We start from the raw sequence: 22470 nt of genomic DNA, 5'->3' as shown, positions 1-22470 counted from the left end.
AGTCGCTTACGAATGTGACTTGGTTTTCTAATTTCTATCGAAAGAATCCATTAACTTGGCGAGTTCGCAGAGCCAGAACAATTTTTATAGACTATTAATTCTTTTTGAGCAACAGAGAGTAAGGAGAATGGAAATGGCAGATTCTAGAATGGTGGACTGCCATCACCTCAAAAATATACTGAAGAAGCAAATGGCATTAGCTTTACTTCTAGTATTCTGTCATTCTGTACAATGTGTTCTTTAACGACTTCGACTGTTAATGAGACGCGACTTGTCTCCTGGCTCTAGCTAGCAAAACCAGATTCAAAGCAATAAAATAGCGCTTGGCCATAAAAATGCCTGTGGTTGTTTTGTAGTCTGGCAACGTTGCATCTAAATGAGTTAATTGCCATTTGAATTTTGTGGCTGGCAAAGATTTGTTGACGATGCAGAGTCGTAAAGAGGCATTGCCTACTTTCAGGCATGGCGAAAACATTAACATGATTGGCGCAAAAATGTGCTTTAAACGTGCTTTAAGAGCAAAACTTACTGCATGTCTACATTATATATTTCCGGCTCGGTTGCAATTGAGCCAAAGCGCCGAAGGAACTAGACTCAGACAGCGACCCCAAGGTGTGATCCTCTTGACGCCCCTAGCTCGTTAGTTTGTCTCTTCTTCATTTACTTTTCTTCTATTCTTATATATATTTTTTTTCAAATTTGAAACGGAAATTCGTCGAGCATCCATCCCGATGCAAAGCAACAGAAGGAGTGCCGTCATTGTCAACATCATCATCGCCATCATCATCAAAGCGAGCATCCGTGTCGTTGTTGCCAGGACTTTGCCATCTTCTCCTGCCATACGTGCACCTGCACATCATTGCTATGTTTACCCGCAGGAACTACTACTACGTGGCAGCAACAACAAAAGTTTACAATTCGTTTGCTCACAGACCGCGCGGAAATAAATGCAAAAGGTTTGGCTCGAATGGCTCAAAAGCCCACATGGCACTAAAGCTTTAAGTAGCCATCTACTTGCTGCATTTGGGTATTTGTGATGACTTTAAGAGCCCTTCGATGGCCCGCAAAGTGTTCTTCATGGTCAAGTTTCTTGGCCTGAATGGTATTTCCACTGAATAGACGTTTTTCTTTTGAAACTGCTGTATGCTGAGAGTTGCTGTAATTATCACAGAATGAAGAACTCCGACACAATCTCAACATTCAGCAATAAATATTTAAATGCTACAAGCAAGAATAATATTTTAGAGTCCTTTATTGTAGTTCTGGTTCTTGATGAAATTGTAAGTTTAATTTAGTTTTGCCGACTTTTATATCTTCACCATTAAATGGAATTGTGTTCGATAGTCTTGCCAAAACCATATCTAAGTTTTACATATCACAAAAGGTATTTATTGAAATTGAATGAGACACTTTAATTCAATTGGTAGGCAAACGCCTGAACAATCAGAGAAAGTCGTATCCAATCAGCTCACAATGAACTCCGGTTGACTTCGAGTATGTAACAAACAAGTCCATTAAATATGCATTTAGATATCTACCTACGACATTTGTGATGAGCAGAGCAGAGGAAGGCAAAGGGCGAACAAACCTCATCTAACAACTGGCAACAGTTGTGTTGGCATAGCATAAAAGGGATGCATAGAGAGAAGGATATCAAATGAGTCATGTCCACAGCCTGCTGGAATGAGTGTGTGTGTCAAAGAGAGAAGATGATTGTTGATATTGTGTTTGGGTCTAAGGGCTATCAATGCACGTCCAGTCTGGTAGTTAGTTGTTTGAAGTTGTTGATATGAGTAATGGAAGCCCATGACATTATGCCGCTCTGCTGACAAGTGTTGTCACACAAACTTTGTCAAATGAAGCCATCAACGATAGCTTAATGCCTTCATCTGTATCATCTTTTTTTCTCTTACAGGTCACCGACTGGGGTGTGGAGCAATGTCGATCTCTGCACATTCATATCAAATCACCGCCACGGCTACGAGTCGATCCGGCCAGTGTGACCCTTCAACGTGGTGACTCGTTACGTGTGCGTTGCCTCTCTCCCGGTAATGATGACATCAAACGATACGCCCAATTGGGATACAGTTGGACACGGAATGGCATACTCTTCCAATCGGATCCCGCCACTGCCATGTGGGAGGATCTCTATCCCGATGGCAGCATTCTGAAGATCAACAATATCCAGAAATCGGCTGAATATGCCTGCCTAGTGTCGAACAGTGTACGTCCCGTCTCGAGAAGCGTCTACATTAATGTCATTGAACGGAATGCGGCTCATGTCTGCCTGGCCGAGTCCAGCTATGGTGTCCATTGGCCCACCAGCGCCCCAGGAGCTCCAGTCATAACGGACTGTCCTCGCGGTTTCGAAGGACATTCTCGTCGCATTTGCGAGCAACGTGATGCAGGCAATTCGAGTTGGTTGCTTCCCGACTTTTCGGGCTGTGTGCGGGATGAATTGCTTCTAATCTACAATCGTTTTCGCGCCCTAAGTGCTGGCTTCCAACAAACAAACTCTTCAAACATATTGAAATCATGTTTTGAATACACCCTTCAGAGGAGGCAAAGCTTTCTACCAGGCGAAGCCAGTTTTTTAATTGATATGCTGCATGAGGTGAGTGATAAAAAGAAACTACTTTAGTATCAATACACTCAAACATAAAATGACAATTGTAAACCAAATCTTCGCTGACTTTGACCCACTGTAGTGTGACTTTATATATAAATTTATAAATTTCTATTCCCCAATTCAATTTGAGATGTTCCCACCGGTTCAGCTTAACCACAAATCAGTCGAGATACAAAAAATTTCTCTAAGCCTTACAAACTACCTGGTACCACTTGAGAAGTTCACAAGAATAAAGTACAAGTATTTCAGGAAAGTCTGGGCCAACTATTTTTACACGCAAATGAATGCAAAAACTCATGGCAAAGCTGAACCGAGCGGCTTGCTATTTTTCACACAATTTTCCAGGCAAAGAAAAAAATTGTATATGTATGTATATGTGGGTAAAAGAACGCAAGAACAGTCAAAGAAAAGTTCTACTTCTTCTATTCCGGCATCTTCTGATTTTTTTTTTTTTACTGTTTGGCCCGCAAAGCAACAATTTTTCATTTTAATGCGCACACAAATTTCACCGCCTAACGAATGGGCTCTAAAAGAGCTCGTTTTGGTTTTCCTTTCACATTTTTTTGCCCACTTTTGGTGGGATTTTTGGCAGTTTTTTGTGACTCTTGTCTGAACGTTGTTTCCTTGCCTATTTCACAGCTCGACACCTATTTGCAATTGAAGGGGACCCAACTGGAGCGTGAGATGGCCGCGGAGATTATTTTGCGCATTCTGGATAAAGTCATGCAGAATGCCCAATCCTTGAACAGTCAACAGGTAAGCGGTAGTAGCAATACCAGAGACACTTTGGCTGCACTTGCGCATAAATTATGCATGTAACCAGGGATAGAGAAGGGGAGAGACAGAGAGTCTCTGAATGAGGCGCAGTCATCCAAGCGTTTGGGTGCCATAATTTACAACCTGCAGCCATATTCAATATTTGCCAGCTTGGTTACCGTTCTGCTCTGTTCTATTCTATCCTCCTGTTCCAACGCCAAGATTTATTACTCAGAGACACACTGAAGTGGGAGCCATTTCTCCCTTCCTCTCTCTCTCTCTCTCTCTCTCTCTTTTTATTTAGCTTGTAGTTGGCCTGTCACTGGGCGGCAATTTACATTTGTCTCCCATGAACCGTGTGGGGATTTCTAAAACCAGCCAGAGAATTGATGTTCTCGTTGGCTGGTAATGAATACCTTCAATATGTATGCGGTTAAGGATTTCCGTTTCCCCATTCAATATTTTTTTTTGCTCGTTTAGATTTTCTGGTTTGCTGATTGTGGTTAGTGGTAATGTTGGCCAGATGGCCAAGTGCTGAATGAATGGATTGTGTTTTTGGGTCCAAAATGAGATGATGTCCGATAGGGAGTGAAAAAGTCTTACCCACAAAGATAATCCGTAGACAGACATTCACAATTTAGAGCATTATAAGAAATTGAGTCATCTTGAGTAGGAGATAAACCTTTAGATTTCTTACAAGAATTGACAATTTGTTTAAACAAAAACATTTGTTTAGTCATTCCTTCATATTTTGGCTTTTATTTAGCATGCTTAACTATTATATTACCCGCTTCACTGATATCTTATTATATCGTTTCCTCTTTTATGTTTCCATTAACCTTTCTTAACTTCATTTGCCAGTATTCCATCTTATGTCGTCTTTTCACAGTTTCTTACTTAAGGCTTCCTTTTGTTTTTCATTTCATTCATTTTATAACCAAAAACTCCCCGTCCATACCTATGTTAATTTGGTCCGATCTTGTAGGATTTCAGTATGAAAATTGGACATTTAAAATTGTCTTTTTGTTTTTCACTTGACGACAATTCCTTTAAAAATATCTAATGTTAGTGAAGGAAATTTTAGATGTGTTGAGTCCAAAGTGACGCTGGTGGTAATATCACAAGCCCCGTGAATGGATTTTCACAATAAATATTTATATTCATATTGGTCACACAACTGAACTCCAAAGACGCAGCTAATGAGAGTCACTCAAACAATTTACGCATGACCCAAAAGGACGTGGATGAGAAGTCACCTACTCACACCTGCAAAGCAGAACAATAAAGCAATAACCACTTCCTCAACACCTCAAATATCGTTGCGTTTTATTTTTGTAATTTTTTTTTGTGAAACACCCTGAAAAGTGTCAGAAGCCTGGCACTTCCTTTTCCGGTGGCTAAGGAAGGGAAAGATGCCCTTTCGACTCACACTCCGCGTAAGTTTTTAAGTGCGAGATGTTGGTTTTGGTGTTGATGCCGGGTGACTGACTCATGTTTTATTCCTTGGGTACATTTTGTATTCGCGAAATGCGGCATAAAAGTAACAACACGAACTTGCCGAGCCAGGATATTGCTGAAATATTTTGTTATGCAAATTTATGTGAGTGTTGATTGCAACTGTTTGAATATGGCCCAGCTTTACAACTCAGAACTCAGAGCAGCTGAGCATAATTGGAATGCTGTCGTCTCAATGCCAAGGACCTGCTTTGGCCTGACCCCATCGCCCGCCCAGCCAAACCAACTTAGCCACCCACTCACCCACATAGCACATAGCATAATCTATTAGCGGCTGTCTGCTCTTAAGCTTGCCTCTTCACTACACAGTTTTAATATTCATCTTTTACGATCTCAACGCGTGCGGAAATTAAACAAGTTTGCCTTTTTCTTTTTTGCCACTTCCACTTTCATTTAAGTGACTATGTCTGCTTAGCACATAGTTGTTGACTGACTGAAAGGACGAGCCGCGAAACTTTTAAATACGTATAAATTAATTTAGTTTCGCTCTCTCAGTTTGACTTGAGTTATGGCATTCCAATATCAAGTATGCGCCATGTGAGTCTGCGTCTCAAAGTTGGGGGAAAAAAATGAAAAATTTATGTTAAATTATTATTAGCTCGCCTGAGCTGAAAGTGCAGTTGGCAAAAAAAACTTGGCTATATAATTGGGTCGATTAAAAAGCATTGGTATTCGCAGAAAAAAAGTTTTCTGAAGTTGCCCAAATAGTTCAACAATCTTTTTTTATTGACTAAAGGCAAAGTTTAATGGAGTAGGTTGTTGCTGGGATCGGATGAAAGGCGAATGAGTAGAGGAAATGGGGGCGTTGCCTACTCGTAAAATTTTTCGTCTGCAATTCCGTTTAATTAGTCAATGGAGAAAAGGCAAAATCGATGGAAAAAAACATTTGGTTATGGAATGTCTAATTGTAAGTAAGAAAAAAGAAATAAAAGAGAATAGTTTAGTTACTTCAATTCACTAAATAAAAGAACGATATAAACACGTCTAAATATTAAACTTTAACTTTTTCTAATTTAAATTTCCCTCTATTTTCCTCTTTGCATAAAACAAAAGTCAAATGTAAACGAAATTAAATTTTTCACTTAATAAACTTGCAGTAAAAGTTGCTTTCAGTGAAAATGTGGAAAAATCCTATGAATTTAGTTGGCATTGAATAATGAAATCGATTTACACAGCTGAATATAATCAAAATGTCAATGAATAATTATCGTAAATGTGCCAAACGCCAAAAATATGCATTATATTGATTGCAATTGGACTGCATTTGCCTAGAGCTCGTTTTTCTTAATGGAAATGCATTTTCTGGCATTTTGTGGCTTTTGTGGAAATTGCAATTGAACAAAAGTTTTACATACAAAAAAGTTGATTAAAATGTATGCACAAGAATGAGTTTTTGGATTTGCATAAGTTTCGTATTGATTCGAATGGCAAATAAAATTAACTGACCTACTTTGACTATGTTACTTAAACAGGGCACAAAAAAAGAAAAGTCATATATAAAACTTTTCTCAAAAGTAAATGAAACAAATGTGTGTAGAAGAATATTTTATCTAGCTATTCAAAAATCAAATTTCCACAGTTCACGACAAATCACTTAACAAAAAAGTCAAGAACGTAAAACTCCAGATAAAAAACGTGACCCTAAGTCATAGACAAACTTTGAAATCGACAAAAAAAAAGTTCCACACACTCACTCAGTAACTCACTCTGTCACACACACTCACACACACACATGTGTAGATGTAGGGCATCTCTTAATGCCACGCCCATTTAGATAGAAGCGCCCAAGCGATTTGCCGGTAAACTGCTAAACGTGGCCAGTTCAAAAGTCAAGTGAAATTTGCACATGTAAAAGTTTTGTTCAGTTTTGCAGAGATTTTTATAATGCCCCTTTCATCCGAGGGTATATTCAATTTGAGCCAAAGTTCGCCACGTTCGGACCAAATGAATTGAAGTTTATATGGACAAAACGATTTTAAGTTAATCAAATATTTCTTTGCTTTTGAGGTGAGAGTTAGTTTTAACTTAAATTGTTATTAATTTTAAGAATTGACACTAAAAGAAGGGGATTCCCATGCTTTTGAAGATTCTTTGGCTTGGTCTACTCTCCTGTCTCATTCATTTCACATTCAAAATGATTTTGAAAGAAATCGGGGCGTGGCATTTACGTTTTCGTATCCCTTAAAAAGGTCCGGCTGTTGATGATGCGAATGAATTTTTATTCTTTTTCTTTTATTTCATTTTTGTTTGGTTGTTTCGACAAAGTTTACTGCACGGAAAACTTTTCCAATTCAAAATTGTTTTCGTTTTCGATTAGTTGGCCTCATACATTTATGTATATATGAAAATGTGTTTGCCTCGCTGCGTCGTGGTCCAATGTAATTTTTGATTTGCACAGGAAATTCTGCCATGACAGCAGAAAGTGCCTCCTGCCAATCCCCCTCTCTGGGATAAGCAGGATGAGCTGCGCGTAGAGCATCTCGCTGCCAATGCTGTGGAGACTCCACAGTAATGGGCTCCACATTACAAATTGTGAAAAAATCGAACTTTGAAATGGTTCGATGGTCGTTGTTGTTGTTGTAGTTGTAGTTGTTGGACCGTGTGGGGCCTGCTTATTGGCTTCGGTTTATGGCTCGACAACTGCACTCCAACTGAAGAATGCAACAATTTATGATTTTTATGTGGGTTCATTGACTGCATTTTATGTAGTTTCTGTTTCTGTCTCTCTTGCTTCTCAATTTCTTATTGGCAACATGAAAATAAACCAGAGCCAGATAGACTTTTGGTCAACTCGTTTTGCCATATTGTTTTGTGTTTCTTTTTATTTGGCAATGTGCTGATAGAGAATTCACAATCACTTGGCTAATTCTGCCAATGAAATTCTGTTTAAGAATAAACATCGTGTTCATCTGAAGCGGCTTCACCAAATCAGATGCACTAAAGAAAACATAATACAACTGTACTTTTGTCACAAACAAGTAATCTAGCATATGACTAGAATTACAATCAGCCACACACATTGTAGAAAAACACTTGAAATTCTAAACTAACCCAAAAGATCACAACGGCAGGATGTCAAGTGGCCGAAGCCGTGCCCAAAATAATAATAATTTTCAACCCCCGAAATCTTGGGTTTGAGTCTCATTAGGATAAGATATTTTAAGAACAATTGTTACCTCCTAGAGCCTAAGATTCCCTATATAAACTCAATACTTGTGTTAATAAAATGAGTTCATATTTTGAATTCAACGAATGAAGATTGGGTTATTCTTCTCCTCCGGAATCCCTATTCATTTTGGTCCTTCGAGAAAAAGGAACTCTGTAGTTTTCCCCCACCAGTGGTAAGAGACTCAGAGAATGAATCAGCTCCTTAAGAGTTTGAGATCTTATGCAAGTATAAATGCTAAGACCAGCTAAAGGTAGCAAAATAAGAAAGAACTCTGTAGTTTTCCCCCACCAGTGGTAAGAGACTCAGAGGTTCAATCAGCTCCTTAAGAGTTTGAGATCTAATGCAAGTGTAAATGCTTAGACCGGCTAAAGGTAGCAAAATAAATAACTCTTGTTTTCCCCCACCAGTGGTAAGAGACAGAGTATAAAATAAAAGCAAAATATTATTGCTTAATAAATTAAAAGTGCGTGCGACCGAGTATATAAAGGCAGTTTGGCTAGTCGAGCAACTGCAACAATTTCGGCGGCGGTAAAAAAAAAAAAAGAGAACAATATAAAGTTCGTGTGTGGCGTATTCGAAGCCCTAATATCGAAAAAAAAAAAAAGTGGCTGGCAGTATATGTAGTTGCAAGTCGGCAACTACCAACAGCAGTAGAGCAACAAGATAGTTGCAAAGAAGAGGCTGGAAAAGTTCCAGTATAAGAAAATCTGGTGCGAAATCCGGCACCGGTACCGCCTGAGCCCATAGGCCCTGGACAACAGCAGCTGAGCGACGAAACAATAAAAAATAAAACGGCGAACTCTACCCATTGGCGGACAAGCAGCAGCAAACAGGATCATCAGATAAGATATAAATTAAAATAGTCATAAGTACTTACATCAACCTATATATTTTAATATTATCGATATCCAAATATACGCATAAGTTAAAATGTTCACAAATAAGGCTGCAAAAGTGTTAGAGAAGCAGGCAGGGTTACATACCAGGTTAAGGCAGTTGGAAGCACTAGATCCTAGAAGCATAACTAACAAAGTTGTAGAGGAAGTAAAAGAGATAAGGAATCAATGGATACCTAATAACAAAAAATTGATTGAGACTGCTCCAAATTTAGATCATGATTATTTCAGAAATAAAATACATGAAGAAGCATTAACGATAGTTGCCAAAATTATAGCCATAGGAGAGTCAGAAAAACCAGGCACTAGTAAGTCGGTGTGCGTTGAAGCGGAGGCAAACATGTCAGAGATAGTTGATGATAGCATAGGAGAGTCGCGCGGGAATGCGACCTCCAGTAATGAAAACCCTAAGGTTAACCAGGAGATATTTATGGATAGAGTCCAACAGCTCCAGGAATATTTGGATAGAATAGTCAAAGATTTACACACTTTAGACAATTCAACAGGCAATGAGACATGCATAGTGTATGTTAATAAGATCAATTATTTATGGGAGAAAGTTCAGGCGTGCCAGGTACTGACAAGTAATGAAAGATTTAAGAATACTATGGATGATTTAGAATTCGATGTCCGGAATTCTCTATCAGTGTTAGAAATGAAATTGAACAATAAAGAAAATTGTAAGAGTGAGAATGTTACCGTGAGAGGCGAATTACCGGTGTTGCCAAAGATTCAGGTGCCCACATTTGCTGGAGAGGCTAGAGAATGGGACCTGTTTGTGGAGTTATTTACAGAATTAATTGAAAAAAGAGAAGATTTAAGTCTTGCTCTTAAATTTAATTATTTAAAATCCGCGTTAAAGGGCGAAGCAAGGAGCATGGTAGCTCATCTATTGTCAGGTTCAGCTGACAATTATAGTGCCGCTTGGGAACTGTTAACCAAGCGGTATGAAAATAATCGGAGGGTATTTTCCGAACAATTAAATCGGATCGTTGATTTACCGATGATCAACAATGAATCCGCAAAGAGTATAAAAGGAGTGATTGACATAATTAATGAGTCAATACACTTAATTAAAATCAAAGCAAATTTGTCCGATGAAGTTGACGTAATACTCGCTCAACACATACTTCGGAAATTTGACAGAGAGACTCTACAGTTGTATGAGAGTCAGATTAGAAAAACAAGGCAAATACAATTGCTATCGGATGTCATGGAATTCTTGGAGCAAAGATATTGCTCGCTAAGTGCCGTGAGAAAGGAAGAGAAAAAACCTTTACAAAACACGTCGGCTGTGGGGTTTAAAGACAGTTGTCCGATCTGCAAAGCCCCCTGGCATAACGCACTTCAGTGCTATAAGTTTAAAGCGCTAACACCTATAGAAAGGCTGGAAATAGCAAAAAAAGTACAATTGTGCACACGATGCTTGAAGCATTCAAGCAACAAGAGATGCAATAATGAAATGGTCTGCTCATTTTGCAGCAGAGGACACCATACGTTACTCCATTATGAAGAAAATCAGGAGAGCGTCAATACCTGTGTAACGGCACAACAAAAATTGTTGGCCACAGCCCTAATACAAATTAAGAAAATAAATGGAGGGTTTCAAACATTAAGAGCTTTGGTTGATTGTGGTTCTCAGAGTACTATATTATCTGAAGAAGCCGCTCAAATATTGAAATTACGTAAAATTAAACAATATACAGAGATAAGTGGCGTGTCCTTAATAAAAGCAAAAAAATCAAAATATAAAGTAAAAATAGATTTGAAGACGCGGAATCCACGGGATAATCTTCTTAAGGTTGAGGCAATTGTTTTGCCAAAGTTAATAAAAGCTCTTCCGTTAAAAATAGCAAACGTGGATATGTCAAAATGGCAATCCTACGTACTTGCTGATCCTACCTTTAATAAACCTGGTAGGGTCGACATGATAATAGGGGTAGACTTATATACCCAAATCTTAAAAGGGGGAGTTAGAAAGATAAATGGCCTACTAGGTCAAAATACTAAATTTGGTTGGATCGTCTCAGGATGCACCAAATCAAAAATGAATATATCTGTAGTGGCACCAACAATAGATGTTACAGGTTTTAAAAAGCGTTGGGAGAAGAAAAAAGGTAAATGTGAAAATAAATACAACACAAGTCCAAACAGACTCAACAACGAAACAAAGAAAGAAATAACCTATCGGGCCCCGGCAGAACCTCACCTTAGAGGTAAGATAAAAGCTGAAGTGAAAGAAAGAAGTTTATGGCCCCCGGCAGGACCTCAGTTCGGAGGTAAAGTAAAATCTGGGGAAGAAAAGGTATATATCCCAGAGCCAGTACAAAATGAGGACACTCAGATGGCAATGGTTAAATTAAATAATGATTATCTAAGAAATAGTGTCAAAATAAAATCAGGTAAGAAATTGTCCGAGGCTCTATTACAAAAAGGGACAACATTTAATCCGAATAACCACTTAAAATTCAAATACCAGCAAAGGACACATTGGTTTAAGCCGAGAGGTAAAAGTAGTTGGTCTTTAAAGTCTCCACCATATAAAAAGGCTAGAAGTCAGCACAGTAATACACATCAGGAGTGGGTAGATATCCCGAAACAAAAATTGTTAGGCATCGGGCGATATTAGTAAACCAATTTGGAAAATCATACAAAATAATAGGAAGTCAGTTTATAAGAAGGATGACATTGATTTGCTAGGGTTAACCTTTCTCATGTAGCTCGTCATGCTTCTTTAACAACAATTATCTTATTATTGACAATATTAAAATTAACCTGTAAGACAACTACTATAAAAATAAATTCCAAAACACCACATTTGGCGGCCCTTTGCAGAATGTTTAAGAATAAACATCGTGTTCATCTGAAGCGGCTTCACCAAATCAGATGCACTAAAGAAAACATAATACAACTGTACTTTTGTCACAAACAAGTAATCTAGCATATGACTAGAATTACAATCAGCCACACACATTGTAGAAAAACACTTGAAATTCTAAACTAACCCAAAAGATCACAACGGCAGGATGTCAAGTGGCCGAAGCCGTGCCCAAAATAATAATAATTTTCAACCCCCGAAATCTTGGGTTTGAGTCTCATTAGGATAAGATATTTTAAGAACAATTGTTACCTCCTAGAGCCTAAGATTCCCTATATAAACTCAATACTTGTGTTAATAAAATGAGTTCATATTTTGAATTCAACGAATGAAGATGGTGTTTTAGTTTGCGGTGCTGAACTCCTCTTCAAATTCTGTGTCAAGAAATATGCTCCATAATATAATTTCAAGAGACTTTTGGATAAAATGCTCTTTAACCAAGTCAGAATCTGTCTGTATGAAACTCGGATTATTCATGATAAAAACTATGTCCTTAGCCACATTTTTGGTCAATCTAGGTAGTGAATTACTTTTAAACTTTGTCCCTTCAATAAGGATATAGCCCAGAGAGTAAATTGTTATACCAATTAAAAAAAGTCAAGAATCCGCTTTCGAAAAATAAAGAAACACAAAATCCAGAATCTAAAGCAGTTCAAGCGATGGGTGTCAAAAAGTTCCATAATTTAAAAACAAGGGATAGTTTTGTTGGAGTTTTTACAATACGAAATTTCTTTACTCTATATCAAACAATGTTCAGCAATAAGATGCAATAACAATTCTAAGTTGTGCGTAGTAAACTTTAGGTCAAAAATATTGAAGAAAATATAAATTTTTTTATTGAATAAATTCAAACAAGAAAAAGTTTGTATTAGAAACTTTTTAACTCTTTTGATAATAGTTAATTAAAAATATAAACAAGTTTATTTAGTCTTAAAATTTAGCTCTTTTACTGGGTGGAGCCCCAACATCGTTGTCTTCTTGATCTGACTCAGCTTCAGGCAATGAGACTTCTGGATCCATATTATCCTGCTGATCTTCCAATTCAACCGAACTATTACCAAAGTCATGGCCCTGTTGGTGTTCTTCAGCTTCTGTCGGAACACCATCAATTTCCTTGTCCTGTTGATCTTCCCCGGACTCCGACGAAACTGCCCTCTGCAGCGACAAATCGAGGCTAGATCTGCGTTGTAGTAAATTTCTTCTCGACGGAAGCGATGTTATTGGAAAAACTTTTTTATGTACTACCTCAAAACAGGCCATACGAAACGAAAGTGGGAAACAAGGCAATGCTAAAGGGCGCGGTGGTGGGTGCCGTTTTATATACACTACTTGGCTGCATATCTTCCACGTGAAGTTGGTGCGTATTATGCACAAACTGATGGTTGCCCCCGAACCGGGATCATTGTTAATGCCAGCGGCAACGGCATCACAGACCAAATCACGGGCAAAGCGCTCTTCGATTGTTGGCTGCCAACGGGACTCAATTAAAGAGATGGCAGCCAAGGCGCCAGAGCCCAACACCGTATAGGGCACGCTATCGGTGGATCCATCTCTGTGAGTGCAAAATAATTGCGGACCAGCAACGTCCACGCCGGCAACGATGAAATGGGCATTGAACGCATATCGAAAGCAGTAGAGATGCTGTTTGATCAGCTTATTCGCACAACGAACCCGTGGACGGTGACGATTGTTGTTCATAGTCATCAAATCCAATTGTGATCCTGCTACATTGGCCATTTGCTGCAGATCTTGGGCAGTTCCTGAACCACCAGCACTAGAAGAAAGAGAGAGAGACAACAGGTTTAGAGTAATACAAAGTGACATTTAACTTACTAGATAAAATCATGCAAACGATAAATTTTGGTCGTGTTTTCACACCCCACAACATGTCCTTTTGTGGTTCGTGTGTCAGCACCAAGGATGACACCATGTTTATACAAAATGGCCACCACACTCGTGCCATTTGAATATGTTTGCGGTGGCTTGAAGCCATCTTGCAGCAACGCTCGATTCCTAGAAAACCAAAATTTGCCAAAAAATACCTCTTTATCTGGTATATCTATATCCATTTGGACTTACCGCAGGCAGTTATCAAAATTAAATCCACTATCATTATATTGAGTGCGCGACCTTTCCTGTGTGTTCATTAAAGTCGGTAACTTATTGAACATTTTTTTGTTTTTGCCTAGTATATGACATATTTAACTAGGCAAGCTGCTCTCAACCCAGCAGGCCCAGAGTCTTGTGGTCTTAACCATATCGTTTTAAGCTGTGACCAATCATAAATACTTTTCTTTGCGAGACTTTTCAATCTCCTCTTAAGAAATGGACACAAATTCGTCCCATCTAAATGTATTTCTAGTCTGTAAGGATTTACTAAGCTATGGTTGGTTTAACTTATTATTGATTAAAGTAAGAGAATGTTTTACTTAAGTCAAGGTTCAGCCACACCAGTGACCTAGATTCAATTGCAAAATTAACTTTTCATTTATGTTGCATTCGCTTGAATTGTTGTTTTTCACCTTTTTCTTTGCTTCCTTTCAGCAAATTAAAAAGTTGCAACTTTTAACGCAATCAGCGGCATTGAATCGCGAGACAATTGCGGCCTCACAATTGGCCACATCGACGGGCGGTAACAGTCAGGCAACATCCTCGGCAGCAGCATCGTCCGCTGACAGTTCGACAACTTTGACCGCCCAGGGCGGCGGCAGCAGCAGCAGCAGCACAGGATCTGCAGGTGACATGGTCAGTGGCTCAGGAGTGGCAGGTGGAGGCAGTAATAGCCTTGCTGGCAGTGCAGCAGGTAAATTGCAGTCTGCTGGCAGTGGATCCGCAAGTATTTTAACCGTGGACGAGGACACTTTATCGCTGGATCGACTCAACTCGCTCCGTATCTATATGACATCGGTGAAAACTTTACCATTCAATTTACGCATTTACGGGTGAGTTGAACATTTTATCTGTTTCTTTATGTCACTTAAAAGCTCACGATGAAAGCGAAACCGCAGAGTTCTGAAGAAAAATCTCCGTCCATGCCTCTCTGATGACTGCCAGAAGATAATCGTAATTTCTAATTACCAGCGTCAAGGGCAAATGCTAATTTTTTATTCCTTCTTACCTCGAGTCAGCAGTAAACTTAATTTAAAGGTTTCATTTATATACTAACATATATTTTGAATACCCTTTACCTCAGAGGTGCAAACAAGTAAATTGAGGTTTAGATTTTGTTTTATTTACAAAAATTTAACGAAATGTTATACAAAGAATGTTGGTTCAGCTAAGTAATGGCATACTTTTCGAAAGTATTTCAAACTTTTCTCATATTTATATGAGATTTTTTGCAATCAGTTGGTATTGTAGGTATCTAAAAGTCGGCGCCCTGAACGAAACTTTCGACATTCTCACAGGAGAAAGGATTCTTTGCAGCTCTTAGCATTTTTAATGGAAAATTTATTTTATGTGGAAGCATAAATAAAGAAAATAATATAAATAATGCAAAAAGAAAGAATGGCTCGTAAAATATAACTTGGGAATTTTTTCTTTGCTTGCCTACCTCAGAGAGAGAAAAGCATACAAGAAACTGTTTTGCCTGTGGCTAATTAAGTGACATCAGTCGACTTCCCTTGCAGTTGATTTAAAGAAATTTTCTCATTTTTTATTCTGGACTACTTTTCTTTGCAGCGAGGATTTGTTTTCGGATCAGTTGTATATGGAAATTGGACTATCCTCGCGACTTTTGCACATCATGGCCAACTCAACGATATTTGCTTCTGTCATCTCCTACAAGAATCTAAAGAGCTTTCTACCAAAAACCTATTACACTCGTGGCAGGTAAGATATGATGCTGAAATTTTTGATGTTGGCCATAAATCCTTAGACTTTCTTGTTCTTATAACTTGCTTATAAACTGAAATTGTTGTGCCAACTGGTGTGTTTCTGCCAACTGACAAACAACATGCAATACTGTGGCTTAAGGATATTAGACAACGAAAAAAAAAACAGGAAGGGGACAAAAGAACACTAGCACATCCAACAGCAACACAAATAAGTCTCCAACTGTAAACAAAATGCAAATGTGTGAACATCATGCCAAGAGATTGAGAGCAGAGTGGGGCAACAACTAGAGAGAAATTGCAGCAGAATATCCTGTCAATATTCCAACAAATGTTGATTTAATTATAATATTGTTCGTATTCCATACCCACACACACACACACACACACACACACACACACGCACAAGGACATGTGCATCTGTGTGAGTTAATGCATATGCAGAGCATGGAATGCATTTCAATATGTCCCCCATAAATATGTATGAGTTGATGCGATTAGTGCGGATGCAATTGCTACTAAGTATGTTTATATATAAAGACATACATAGTTACTTATTAAACCCCATACTTAAGTTTGAAATAGATTCTAAAAATTATAGTATTCACAACTATGATCCGCATTCATGGAAATGAAGAGAAAATTATATGTTTAAGCTTACACATATATGAATATTATTATTATGCGAAACACCTACATCTAGAAACTCTACAATTTAATGGGCTGAAATTACTTGAAATATTCTACATTCTGATGCTTTCATTAGAACATACTTTCAAGATTTTGCTCTGCTTTTAATAAATCATTTCAATTCTGCTAATTCAAAAGATAATAAATAAAATAGAATAGAAACTTGTACAATAGACATTGCTCCACTTCCACTATTTAAAACAACAAAAGCTACGAGATTCTTTGGCATGTGTCCAATTAAAACTAATCATTTAGAAATAATTTAAAAAATAAACGACTATTGTGCTGCTTTTAGAGGCGCCAAAATAAAACTTTTTCCATTGCTGCCACCATAAAAATTTATCATTCAACTAATGACCGTAATCTAAAAACATTTTCAAATAATTAAAAATATAATAAAATAAAATATAATGGATAATTACTTTAAAATCAAAGTTAATAGAAAGGCTATCGATTTTTTTAGTAAGTAAATAATCAAAAGAATAACCTGCAAACTTCAATTTAGTCGATAGGGGGTACGACCATTTTGGCTTTGAAATTGGGCTATCTTTCCAACTTGCACCAAATGTATTAAAATGGGGATATTTTTTACATTTTTTCAATGACAGACATTTCTAAAAGCCCTTGAAGAATAAAGGACAATGGGTTGTTATAAGTCAAAAGTGCTTACACGTTTGAGTTAAGATTTGACTATTTTTTATAGTTCTGCAATATCTTACATGTAGGCAAAAGGATTTTTTATGTTTCTTAGAGTCTTTGATTTATCCTTAGTTGTATTGCAATTTCAATGCTGCCTTTTGTCCTTCCAGTTTAGGAACTTAATAAACTTAATTTGTGTGGGTAAAGCCATTTATTTTTCCATTTACCCAGTAATATCCGAAATATTCTTCATTCGATAATTCCAATTCCAGGATCAAAATGAAAAACCGCTCATTTCTATTTTTCAATAAAATAAGGACTATGTCACTTGTCCGTTTGTCTCTTTTCTGTATTGTAAATACATTATGCCCAGGATGGGTCGACAAATAAAGTCCAAAAAAGCATCCTCCTGGAAAAACTAGCTTCACTGCCATGTAAGATCGCCGAATGATAGATGACAACAAATGTAATACAGTTTGGGTATCCAGTACAAGGTGCATATAGTTTAACATATGCTAAGAGAGATGGTGGTTAGAAAGTACAACGGATTCAACTGTACATATTGACGGATGACAGCTCCAACGGCCACCAAGCATATCGACATAAAAAAGACAATGGCTATAACAGCAATCATTTTTAAGGACTCATAACTGAACATGGCTCCGGTGCCCAAAATCATGAGTTCAGTTATGGTCAGCACTAGAATGTAATTATATGGATAGACATAGCGAAGGGGCGACAGTGGCACTCATAATTAGGACAGTACTCCAACGTGAGATATCAGATAGAATGAATGCCAATATAAAGAACCATTGAAAAGCCGCCAATAGGAAGAAAATCCACAACAGCAAATAAGTTTTCTTTGTTGATCTGTTTTGCGTTTCCTCCTCAAACTTTTCTCACTAGGATATTGCAAACGACACATTTTTAGACACATACTTTTAAAAAAGTAAATAAACGTTTGTAAAAACAAAAATATATTTGTATAACAAAACCTGAGCCGAAATCCTTGACAAATAATGCTTTGTTTAAAAGTTGGTTAAGACTATCTCTCTTCTTGTCCCTCTACTTTGCAGTGATCCCAAAGATGCGGATTATGTTCTCACCTCGCGTATTATTCAGACTTGGCTATTTCAGTCAAATCGTTCAAATGATCATTTTCGTGAGCCCCTCGATCTACCCTTCGAGGCTGGCCATGTGGAGATCATATTCCAGCATGAGAGTGTGCCAAAAACAGGAGATTGGGTTGCTGTATGTGGGTAAGTAGCGCAATTCGTTTCCATATCTTAAGAGAAATATGAAAAGTTTTGATTTTTATTATAGACACGATTACAAAGCATCTTTCGACTCAACCTGGCGATCGGATTTGTGCATCACCAAGCATCTAATGGAGAATATAACGCGATGCATTTGCCCTCTCTCTGGAACCTATGTGGTCATGTTGACCAAGCGCCAGCACAATGTAAGAGTTGGCCAAGGTCATCGTCAAAGCCAATATCAAAAGCCATTTTCATTTTCACTTTCATCCATTTTGCTGGCATTCCCAACTGGGGCCAAATTATGCAATTCACGTGTAGTAAAGTGGAAACGCTTTATGATTTATAGCACAATTTTTTGTTGGCCTTGTTGGTCACCTGCAAGCCAAATATATATAAATATATATATTTTATATTATGCCCTCATTTCCGCTTCCTTTGCTGGCAATCAACAACCTGCATTTGGCCACCATGAACTTGCAGTAAACAAATGCACTTGGCTTTTGCCTTGGCTTTTGTTTTCATGACGACGACGACCTACCTAACCCATTGCCCACATATTTATTTCCTTCCATTACTCAAGCTTAATTTGAATTGCTATTTATGCCTTTTTCCAGTCCACCCAGCCAAATGCCCCTCAGCGTCCAATTTTCGTGATCGTCAGCTGTGCCTGTTGCCTTCTCCAATGCTGTTCGGCATTTCTCATCCTGCTGCCCATTTGGTGTAATCGCAAGTGCGCCGTGACCTTCCTCAAGATGCAATTCTGCATATCAACGTCGAGTGTGATGTTAATTTATTTACTTGGATTTATGAAAATGCTTCCAGTGGTAAGTAACTACAACTATACAAATCAATCTAAAGTAGAGGATCCTTGCCTAGATCTTACTCTTGTTTAACTTGTTAGTTGATTTTTAAAGAGCAATTTTCCGGTTTTTGCTTGAATAAAAGTAAATGCTAGTAAAAGGAAAACTTTCATGTTTCATGGTTTTTAAAAACTTCCATGAATTCTGTAGTCCTTTGGCTCTTTAAAACAATTCGAGGCATTTCGTTTTATGCGTAATTCTGTGTCTCTGTGCTTGTGTGTGTGTGTCAGTGCGAGTGTTAATGTGTGTGTGTATGTGTGATTGTGCTTGCAATGGGCAAGGCAACCAAAGCGTAAAATTTAATTACAGTAAAATAAATAAACAAATAAAATGGAGGAAAAGCCAAACCAAAAACAAAGCAACCCGAAAACCAAAACCAAATATAAAAGGAGCAACAGCAACAGAGAAGAAAAAAAGATAATAACAAAAAGTGTTGCATATAAAAAGGCGTTGCGTGTGCCAGAGACGTGGGCTCAGATACAAAGAGAACCACACTGGAAAAGAGAAAGACTAAAACAGAAATGAAAACACGCGAAACGGGGGAAAGAACGAGAGAGTCAAAGAAGTGTCCCAAGATTTGTATCCAATGATATTCCACCGAACCAATTCTGAATTCAAATGAGCTCAACAAAGAAAAAAAACAACAACAAAATAAAGCAAAGAAAACCCCATTTAAATGGCCTCCGAAACTGAAAATTATTTGTTGTTTTCAGTCTGGATGGTAATTACCAATTTCCTGGCATGGCACTCAGGCATGAACATTACCCCAAACTTTTCAAATAATAATCATGAAATGGAATGAAACCGACCACGCCCTGCAATCATCATCAAGACAAATTAACCTGTCCGCCTTGTGAAACGATTTTCTGGACTCGCAAAATATTTTCATTTACATACATTTAGTTTTGTGGCAAGCAAATACGCAAAATTCATTTAATACAATTCCCCGAACCGAAGTCGTTTCACCTGTTGCCCACCTCGGAGCCGAATGAAAGGAAATTAAAAGTCAACAATGCACAGCAGGGCAAAATCCCTTGGAGACTAGTGGGAGAGTGAGTGGAAGATAGTGTGGGGGAAAAGTCCAAATTAATATTAATAAACAACAGAACATTTGAATTTTCTGCAATATTCAGATTTCGTTTGTTTTCCTCCTCTTTTTTCGAAAGGGATATCTAAAATCGGTTTTAACCTTGCCATTCCCCAAAGTATTCGCAAATCCTTTAAATTATACATGTAAAAAAAAAAAAGTATTCTAATGCAAACGAAATAAGTTTGCTCCAGCTCCCTTTAAAATCCCTTGAGGTCGCTGTAAACAACAACAACAACAACAAGTATATAGAGTGTACATAACTGTAAACCTCTAACAAGAAATAACATTTTTGAATTAGTAATAAACTGGGCCGCAATGAAAACAACGGCGCAATAAATGAATGAAAAACAAATAAAACATGGTGTACGACAAACGGGAGAACAACAAAGCCAAACAGAAAAATGGTTGAGGTTGAAGGTTGAGAGATCTGCGATGGGTACCGAACCGAGATGAACCCAAGGAAGGGAAGGAAGGAGTGACAGCAAAAAAGATGCAAAAAAGGTTTAAGCAATTGAAAACGTACAAAATTCTAGAATGTGGCCGTTAAAAAACTCGACTTCAAGATACCCTACGACCAATGAGAGAAACCGAATTAGACTAGAGCTGGATAAAGAGCTTCGTGAAGACAATTGACAAATCACAAAGGACAAAGGAAAAATTCCTAAACACGAAAGAACGATTGCCACAATCAAAAGGCTCAAACCTAAAAAGAAGTTTCAGCTATGTACCAAATATTTAGTTTCAAGTGAAAGTGAAAAGTAAACTATGTATTAGTCAAGATTAATGAAAGTCTTTAGAATTGGCTAATATTTGTTTAACGATTGAATATTGTCATTAGTTTGTTTTAAAGAACCAATACCTCAAAATAAAAGAATTTGGTGTTTAGTTTTAATGAATCTATCTAACTGGCTTGTTAAATAATATCAATTAAATAATACATTGTATTAAATAAACATATTTGAAGAGTAACCAGGTAATTTATTGGTCTGTGATTGTCCAAAATCTGTATGAATTCTTCCAATTTGAATAGGAATTCCAGGGCAATGCGACAATTGTTATTAGAGAACCGTATACTTATTTTATTTTATTTTATTTATATTTTACTTCTGTATATAGGATCTAGGCCAGATTAACATTACAAGTGTTTCTTTCTACAATACAAATAAAATTGAGGGAAATACATTAAACTATCTAAACATGACTTCGCTTTGTCTCCAATCTCTTGTTATCTGTGCAGAGACTCCTTACTCCTTTAAACATTTCTGTAAATAGTTGGAGGCATTAAATAACATATCTGACGGTAAGTGGTTTGAGCTCAGACCGTTAGATAACGTGGCTCAGTTGCATAAGCCGCTTTTCCGCAGACGTTAAAAAGGCAGCGCGATATGCTTAGTGAATGTCATAAGCTCGAGTTGAGCCGAATTCAAAGTGAATGCAAGTGATTCGTTTGCGTCACATGAACGAAATGCTTATTTTCGTTTTATAAACGCTTGAATCAGCGATATAATGATGAAATTACGACACACTCCCACACACAGAGACACACACACACACACACACAAACAGGGAGATGAGAGCCAGAAGGCACAATGCGCTTAAATTTCGAAACTGAGAAAAGAGCCAAAGGGAAAAACTATGACTTAATAACGCAATATGCATGCACTTGTTATGATGTATTATGTATTATTATTGCACATTAATTGCACGCATATGCGAGCTTGGTATTATTATTAAAAAGGACAATGCATACACACACAGCCACACACGCACACACACATAAAAACACATGTAGATATGCGTGAGTACATGCAAATTTAATGGTTTGGAACACGTGTCAGATGCCAGCAAAAGGAAGTCTGCCCACGGCGGTGGCCACAAACGCGCAGGAACCAGAACCAGAGCCACTACCAGGAGCAAGACAGGTCCTGGCCTGGCTTGCTTCTTTTCCACCGTCATACACAATGCCACAATAAATACAATTAAAATATTCATTTTACTTATTGTATATTTGTGTGCATAAATAAAATACAATTTCAGAGCAACACACACACACACACACAAAATACACACACCCGCGCATAATAAATAAATAAGAAAACATAAATTACGTATACGCCACGTCAGCCCCTGACCCCTGCCTCTGCCTTATACGCAAATGTCCCTTAAGGCACGGGGCGTGGGCGCATTGCAGCTGAGCTGAGGATATGAAAGGCAAAAGCTTTTAAGCGCGCACTTAACTCATAATTTTCTGCGGCA

General features: G+C 37.8%; 2 protein-coding genes across 3 annotated transcripts in view; one reads left to right on the top strand and one right to left on the bottom strand.

The window, feature by feature from the left end:
* The window catches only part of LOC137580473 (uncharacterized), a 153787-nt gene that overhangs the window by 123372 nt on the left and 7945 nt on the right, over positions 1-22470 (top strand). The window contains exons 9-15 of the mRNA XM_068294523.1: positions 1916-2614; positions 3269-3385; positions 14388-14785; positions 15525-15674; positions 18082-18264; positions 18329-18467; positions 18879-19088. Coding sequence (XP_068150624.1) covers positions 1916-2614; positions 3269-3385; positions 14388-14785; positions 15525-15674; positions 18082-18264; positions 18329-18467; positions 18879-19088 — 1896 coding nt within the window. The remainder of the gene's footprint in view (positions 1-1915; positions 2615-3268; positions 3386-14387; positions 14786-15524; positions 15675-18081; positions 18265-18328; positions 18468-18878; positions 19089-22470) is intronic.
* LOC137580475 (proteasome subunit beta type-7-like) lies at positions 12742-14465 on the bottom strand. Of its 2 annotated transcripts, XM_068294534.1 has the most exons (4): positions 14366-14426; positions 13923-14301; positions 13677-13856; positions 12742-13617 (listed from the first exon to the last, which is right to left on the bottom strand). In XM_068294534.1, exons 2-4 carry the CDS (start codon positions 14012-14014, stop codon positions 12774-12776), a joined length of 1116 nt encoding a protein of 371 aa, XP_068150635.1. In that variant the 5' UTR covers positions 14015-14301; positions 14366-14426; the 3' UTR covers positions 12742-12773. The 2 variants fall into 2 exon arrangements, with proteins under 2 accessions (XP_068150635.1, XP_068150634.1); XM_068294533.1 differs by having other exon boundaries at positions 13923-14465.

This window comes from Drosophila tropicalis, unplaced genomic scaffold (genome assembly GCF_018151085.1).
Source record: "Drosophila tropicalis isolate 14030-0801.00 unplaced genomic scaffold, ASM1815108v1 contig_845, whole genome shotgun sequence".
NCBI classification, from domain to species: domain Eukaryota; kingdom Metazoa; phylum Arthropoda; class Insecta; order Diptera; family Drosophilidae; genus Drosophila; species Drosophila tropicalis.
The sequence above is the reverse complement of the archived record's forward strand: the minus strand, read 5'-3'. Positions and strand labels throughout refer to the sequence as shown.